This window comes from Pteropus medius, unplaced genomic scaffold (genome assembly GCF_902729225.1).
Source record: "Pteropus medius unplaced genomic scaffold, Ma_sr-lr_union100, whole genome shotgun sequence".
Classification (NCBI taxonomy): Eukaryota; Metazoa; Chordata; class Mammalia; order Chiroptera; family Pteropodidae; genus Pteropus; species Pteropus medius.
Genome location: NW_024343935.1, coordinates 40,843 through 49,155, shown reverse-complemented (window position 1 = coordinate 49,155; position 8,313 = coordinate 40,843). Strand labels below are relative to the sequence as shown.

Genomic DNA, 8,313 nt, shown 5'->3' with positions numbered 1-8,313 from the left:
GCTGGGGTTCTGTAGATTTGCATTTTGGGGTCAAATTTAAAACATGACTGTAATTAGAGTGTGAGAAATGAAAAAAGGGGTCACTCATGTGGTTCGTCATCTAGGTTACCCAAGGCTTTCAAAAGGGGACCTTCTTTGGTCAAGTGGCCTGAGTGTTTATCTGGTATCTGTGTCATATAGCTGGTGATGAAGACTAACTAGAACTTTAAGCAAATGTAATCCGTCGGAAGAGTCTATAAGAAGAGCTAGGGCTTATGGAAGTTCTCGCACTCTTATGTAATCGCGAGAAAACTACACACAAAGAACCCTACAGGAAGAACTCTGTTTCTAATAAAGCTCTATGGTTCTAACTTCCCTTTCACTTCTATAAATACCTCTCCATTTTGACATCCAGGCCAGAGTGTGCACTGGCTTGCCATGTCTGCATGCTCTGGGCTGCAACCCTTTTTGGTGATGAAAAACCTAACCAATATTTTCAGTTGATGCTTGCAATATGTTTATTGAACATGGTGGTCATTGGAATGAATGCCTCAGAAATCAAAAGTTTAATGTCAGGCACTTAGATTACAGTCAAAAAGTGTAATGTCAGGCATTTATACTATAAACACACTACTGGATTTTATACCACGTGTTCTGGTTTATTGTCTTATTCAGCTCAGGGTCCAGAATATCGACCATATCACTGGAAACAATCGATTATCAAATATCTATTTCCCAGGGGAGTCCAAATGGAAACATACATGGAGGGTCAGAGACAACAGAAAATGAGTTGTATATTAATTTCTGAGCTAAGGATGAAATAAGGCATCTGAGTCTTCAGAGGGAAAAGATAGTTACAGGATAGTAAAAAGAGCAGATGTTCAGTAATTATGTTTGCCCCGCCTTATACTTAGGTCATAACAGGTTATCTCTGATGATCACTCTTATAATGAGCAAGGCCCCAAATATAAATTTAAGGAAAGATAAACATTTCTATTCAGCTCCCAGAGTCTCAATTGCAATCAACTAAAAATAATGCACATCCACATCTTGGAGGGGAGTAGGAAGTTATGTGGTCAGTGAGAGTCAGCAGTTCTTTACCAGGGGTAAGTATTTAATTCTTGTGAAAACAACTCAAGGTCTGCACCAATATGTTATCTGTGGATCCAGAGAAAAGCTAGTGACCCAAGACCCTGATTTATGTCTGAGAAAGTTGACTTCGGTGAATGTAAGGAAAGGAAGCTCAGGTATGGTTTCTTGCAAATGAGAAACTTGTGGCGGAGGCTTTGTCAAGAACAGATTCTGTTCAATAAATGTGATATACCACGTAAACAAATTAAAGAATAAGAATCATATGATCATAACAATAGATGCAGAAAAAACCTTCGACAAGATACAGCATCCATTTATGATCAAAACACTTAACAAAATTGGTATAGAAGGAAAGTAACTTAACATAATAAAGGCCATCTATGATAAACCCTCAGTCGACATTATACTTAATGGTGAAAAACTAAAAACTTTCTCTCTAAGATCAGGAACAACACAAGGCTATCCACTATGACCACTATTATTATTATTATTATTATTATTATTATTATTATTATTATTATTCAATATAACATTGGAAGTCCTAGCGAGTGCAATTGGGCAAGAGAAAGATATAAAAGACATCCAAATAGGAAATGAAGAAGACAAAATGTCACTATTTGTGGATGACATGATTCTCTATATAGAAAACCCTAAGCCTCCACAAGAACATTACTAGAAACAATAAGCAAATATATTTGAACATTACTAGAAACAATAAGCAAGTATATTATTCCTTTTGTAATAGCAAAAGGAAAAATATACCTAGGAATAAACTAAACGAAACATGTGAAGGACCTATATAATCAAAACTACAAGACTCTATTAAAAGAAATCGAAGCAGAAACAAAGAAATGGAAAGATATTTCGTATTCTTGGATTGGAAGAATCAACATAGTTAAAGTGACCATATTACCAAAAGAATTATACAGATTTAATACAAGCCCCATCAAAATCCCATTGGCATTTTTTAAAGAAATAGAACAAAAAATCATCAGATTTCTATGAAAGAACAAAAGATCCCAAATTGCCAAAGCCATCCTGAGAAAAAAGAACGAGGCTGGAGGCATCACTCTGCCCGATTTCAAATTATATTACAAAGCGACAGTAATCAAAACAGCATGGTATTGGCAGCAAAATAGACACATGGACCAATGGAACAAAATCGAGAGTTTAGAAGTAAACCTGTATTTACATGAGCAAATAATTTTCAAAAAAAGCCAAAAACATACAGTGGAGAAAGGAAAGCCTTTTTAATAAGTGGTGCTGGGAAAACTGGAGAGCCACCTGCAAAAGAATGAAACTAGACTGTTGTCTATCACCACATACCAAAATTAACTCAAAGTGGATTAAGGACCTGAATGTAAGACCTGAAACAATAAAATGCATAGAAGAAAACACAGGAATGAAACTCAAGGACCTTGGACTTAAAGAGGATTTTATGAATTTGACCTCAAAGGCAAGGGAAGTAAAAGAAAAAATACATGAATGCAACTACATCAAACTAAAAAGCTTCTGCTGAGCGAAAGAAACCATCAACAAGGTAAAGAGACAACCATCCGAATGGGAAAATATATTTGCAAGCAATGCCTCCAGTAAGGGACTAATATCCAAAATATACAAAGAACTCATACAACTCAATAACAACAACAAAAAAACAAAGGATCCAATCAAAAGATGGGCAGAGGACCTGAACAGACACTTCTCCCCAGAGGACACACAAATGGCCAACAAACATATGAAAAGATGCTCAGCATCACTAGCTATTAGGGAAATGCAAATAAAAACCACAATGAGATACCATCTCTCACTGTAAGAATGGCTATAAGCAACAGGACAAGTAATAACAAATGCTGGAGAGGATGCAGGGAAAATGGGACCCTCATACACTGCTGATGGGACTGCAAATTGGTACAGCTACTATGGAAAACATTATGAAGGTTCCTCAAAAAACTAAGAATTGATATACCATATGATCCAGCAATCCCTCTACTGGGTGTTTACCCCAAAGACTTAAAAAATCATATCCATAAAGATATTTGCACATCTATGTTCATAGTAGCATTATTCACAGTGACCAGGACATGGAAGCAATCAAAGTGTCGTATGATAGATGATTGGCTAAAGAAGCTGTGGTACAGATATACAATGGAATATTACTCAGCCATAAGAAGAGATGAAATACAGCCATTTGTGACAACATGGATGCACCTCAAGATAATTATGCTAAGCGGAATAAACTTGACAGAAAACGTTGAAAATTACATGATATCATTTATATGTGAGATATAAACCTAAAAGCAACAAAGGAACAGGACAAACAAACAGAGACTCATGGACATGGACTATAGACTAGTGATTACCAGAGGGTAGGGGATGGGGGAAGTGGAGGAAGATAGATGGGATAAAGGAGGTCAAATATATGGGAGTAGAGGGTAGGGGTGAAGTAGGTAAAGGGGATCAAAATGGTAGTTGAAGGAAACTGGACTTTGGTTGGTAAACACACAATAGGATATATAGATGTTAAATTATAATACACACCTGAAAATTATATAATTGTATTAACTAATGTTACCCAATAAACTTAATTAAAAATAAATAAATTAGTCATCAGATTTGTATGGAAGTCCAAAAGATCCCAAATCTCCAAAGCTATCTTGAGAAAAAAGAACAAGCCTGAAGGCATCACTCTGCTCAACTTCAATTTATACTGTAAAGTGATAATAATCAAATGGCATGGTATTGAAAGAAAAACAGACACATAGACCAGTGGAACAGAACAGAAAGTCCAGAGGTAAACTCCCATGTACATGAGCAAATAATTTTCAACAAAGGAGCCAAAAATGTACAGGAGAAAAGAAAGCCTCTTCAATAAATTGTTGCAGGAAAACTTGAAAGCCATCTGCAAAAGAATGAAACTTGAATGTTGTCTCTCACTACACACCAAAATCTACTCAAAATGGATTAAGGACCTAAATATAAAACCTGAAACAATAAATTGGACACAAGAAAACATAGCTACTAAACTCATGAACCTTGGACTTAAAGAGGATTTTATGAATTTGACTTCAATGGCAGGGGAAATAAAAGCAAAAATAAATGAATGGAACTATATCAAAGTAAAAAGTCCGCATCGCTAAAGAAACTATCACAAGGTAAAGAGACAACAATATGAATGGTAAAATATATTTGCAAACAACCCCTCCCGTAAGGTTCTAACACTCAAAATATATAAAGAACTCATACAAGTCAATAACAACAACAACAAAAAAAAACAATTCAATTAAAAGCTGGGCAGAGGACCTGAAGAGACACTTCTCCCAAGAAGATATACAAATGGTCAACTTCACTAGCTATTAGGGAAGTGAAAATCAAAGCCAAAATGAGATACTATCTCATACCTGTTAGAATGGCTATCATCAACAGGACAACTAGTAACACGTGTTGGAGAGGATATGGAAGAAAAGAAACACTCATACACTGCTGGTTGAACTACAAAATGCTACAGTCACTATGGAAAACAGTATGGAGGTTCCTCAAAAAAACTAAGAATTGATCTACCATATGATCCAGCAATCCCTCTATTGGGTATTTACCCAAAAGACTTAAAAACTCATATTTGAAAAGATCTTTTCACACTGATGTTCATCGCAGCATTATTCACGATTTTCAGGACATGGAAGCAACCGAAGCACCCTACAACAGATGAATGGATAAAGAAGCTGTGGTACATATATGCAGTAGAATATTACTCAGCCATAAGAAGAGATGAAATACTGCCATTTGCGATAGCATGGATGGACTTTTAGATATTCATGCTAAGTGAAATAAGCCAGTCAGAAAATGTTGAAAACCACATTATATCACTTAATGTGGGATATAAACCTAAAAGCAACAAAGGAACAGGACAGAGACTCATGTACATAGACAATGGACTAGTGGTTACCAGAGGGTAGGCTGGGGGAGGTAGATGGGGGAAAAAGAGAAAAAAAAGAAATACGGAAACAAGCTCAGGGAGATACCATTTTTTCACAGATATGTAACAGTGCAATTAAAACTTTCATACAGTTCTTTGGATGATGTGTAAATAGACCCTTTCAATATATACTCTTAATTTATTAGGTCTCTTTGATTCAGCAATTTGTACACTTTGAATATCTGCAAGACATTTGATGCAATTACACTCCAATCAAATAACAAACAGGAAAAAATCTAGTGATGCCAGGTAGGATGTAGAGCACAGGTAGCTTGAGTCACACTTTAATGGAGGAAGGAGAAATATCATTTGGTAGAAAACAGTGTTTTATATGGATATAAAAATAGTGGCATTAATTTGTCACAAATTACATTTGGTAAACTCATTTTTTTGGTAAACAAGGTTATACTACTTATGTAAATAACCTTCATAAATTGGTTCAAAGCATTATAGCCTCTCACAATTTCATGGATGAGCTATAGACACACAGTGTATAGACTACAGCTGATGCAGACTCATGAGTATCTGAACAGAGATCAGAACAACTCCCATCATATAATCCCATTTGATATAAATCATAGCATTTAGGACAGTTTGTTATACAGCATTAACTAACTGATACAATAATCAAGGCAATCAAACTAAAGGCAATTATAATAAGTTAATGTTTTTAATTTGGGGCATATATTGTGATATTTAGACATAGCATCTATGACTATTTTGTTATTCGAGTTTATTTTGGATAACTGGATTAATAATTGGCTCTATTGAGAATTGCTTCCAGGTAACCAGGAGAGGTCGGAAGGACATGCATCTTAGCAGAAATGATGCTGATCCTGAATCATATGACAGGGCAGGAACACAAGCCCTTCTGTGAGTCACATTCAGGTCTTGAAGAAGGAAGTGATTCCTGCATATGAGGAAGTATGAAAGGGATGCTATTGATATTGTTCATTCACTATCCATGTAGTGGTTATGACAAAATTAAGAAAAGTGGAGATATTTAGTTTATAGGAATCATATTTGTAGGCAGACTGAAATTTTGGAGGACAAATAGGAAGGGAATTTGGTAATAAAATGTAAATATACCAATCATTCTTCACCTCAGTGAAAAGAGGATCTCATACATGGAATCTATCTTCTATAATTCAGTAGCAGATTACAGCATAAAAAAGAAATATGTTGCATACTAATCAACTGAGTAATGCTTCCACATATACAAGACCAATTCTTTCTAAAGATCATATTAGGTGAATCTATTTATCAAATTTGTGTTTTCCTGACGACTCTACCTAGAGATGTATATGTGATAAACAATTTTTTTCAGCAACTGTGATAGGCATTGTAGACGCCAAACTCCATAACAGTAAAATGTAGGAGTCCAGTTAAAAAACCATCAGAATGTTAAAGTCCACATTATCAGTAAGAGAAGTTACGAGAGTGAAATTAAATAGAATGACAGACCCAAAGTGACACCATATTTCAGTTTTTTATAAAATATCATGTTAATGAACTTAGTCAACAAGCATACTTTGCTATATGTGAGTTATACAATCCATCAATATTCTTTCGGTAACACAAAATAAAATTCTTGAGATGATATGACCATTTGAGAAGAAATTTTTCTTAAGAAATCCATATGAATTCACAAAATAATCAGGTTTTCCAAATATTTTTGGTTCAAATTTGGGTAAAACGTTTATGACTGGGAAAATGTACAAGGGAAGAAAATGTCAATATATTAGAGAAGAAAGCATGATAAATGGAATTACATGGTACAGAAAAGGTGAGTTAAGTAAATGGAAATTCAAGTTAATAAATAAAAGAGGCATATTCAATTTCCACATTTTCTGGCATCAAGGCTTTCAGCCTTCCAATCATGGAGAGCTCTTCATCCCTAAAACAGTTGTCCCTTTGATAGCTGCCATCTCACAGAATCTTTTCAAAGCCCCCTTTATGTCTTTATTCCTGAGACTGTAGATGAAGGGGTTCAGCATGGGTATGACCACAGTGTACATCACTGAGGCTACTGCACTTGAGTGTGTGCTGTAGGGAGAGGCAGAGCTGAGGTAAACACCTAGTATTGTACAATAAAATAAAGAGACAACAGAGATGTGAGACGCACAGGTAGAAAATGCTTTATACTTCCCCTGAGCTGACGACATTCCACGAATACAAGAAACTATCTTAAAGTAAGAGTAAAGAATCCCAGTAAGGGGAAGAGCAGCCAATAGTCCAGTTGCAAAATACATCATCACATTATTAAGAAAGGTGTCAGAACAGGCAAGTTTAATCACCTGATTGAGTTCACAGAAAAAGTGAGGGATTTTCAAGACTGTACAGAAAGATAGTCGCAACACCATTAAGCTTTGTAACAAGGAATACAGAGCACTCATGATCCAGGACACCAGAAGCACCAGTCCACAGAGCCAGGGGTTCATGATGACCGCGTAGTGCAGGGGGTGACAGATGGCCACAAAACGGTCATAAGCCATCACGGTCAAGAGGAAGTCGTCCAACACTCCAAAGAGTTGGGAAAAATACATCTGTGTGATGCAGCCTCCATAGGTTATGATTTGGCTCTGTGTCTGGATGTTCACCAGCATCTTGGGGATGGTGGTGGAGGTGAAACAGATGTCCACCAAGGACAAGTTAGAGAGGAAGAAGTACATGGGTGTGTGGAGTTGGGAGTCCGAGCTGACGGCCAGGATGATGAGTAGGTTTCCAAATACAGTGATCAGGTACATGAAGAGGAAAAGCTCAAATATGAGAGGTTGCCATTCTGGTTCCTCATAAAATCCCACGAGAAGAAATTCTGTAATCTGTGAATAATTTTCTGGTACCATGTGCTGATGGTTATGACTAGCAATAAAAATTTAAATAATTACTTAACAAATATGGGCGTTTGTAGCATCTTGAAACGCAACAATTTTTACTTTACAGTAGAATGTATATACAACACATATATGGTTTTCTGGAGATCTCATTCCTTTTAAATAATTTCCCCCAGCATTTCTAAGTAGGAATTCCTGTCTCCTTATCAGAAATTTGCCAAATAAATCATTTTTACACACAGTTAATGAGAAATTCTTTCACATATAAATTCTGATATTCCTGCACCAATTTCGTGTTTATTTGACCACCCTTGTTTTTATATGGTCCTTAATGGGTGAGGCTGGCCCTTCTCTCACTTTTCTTGTGGCAACTTTTTTTGTAATTCTTGGCTTTGAGTTTGGACCTTTTTTATAACACATCTGATAGGTACACTA

At 36.0% G+C, this 8,313-nt stretch overlaps 1 protein-coding gene across 1 annotated transcript; it reads right to left on the bottom strand.

Moving 5' to 3' along the window:
- Positions 1-6,921: 6,921 nt before the first annotated feature.
- LOC120607047 (olfactory receptor-like protein OLF4) lies at positions 6,922-7,941 on the bottom strand. The gene has a single exon (XM_039868651.1). The coding sequence runs from the start codon at positions 7,888-7,890 to the stop codon at positions 6,922-6,924; it is 969 nt and encodes a 322-aa protein (XP_039724585.1). The 5' UTR covers positions 7,891-7,941.
- Positions 7,942-8,313: the final 372 nt, after the last annotated feature.

Coding starts and splice junctions, on each gene's coding strand:
- LOC120607047 (XM_039868651.1), bottom strand. CDS start 7,890: ATGGTACCAGAAAATTATTCACAGATTACAGAATTTCTTCTCGTGGGA.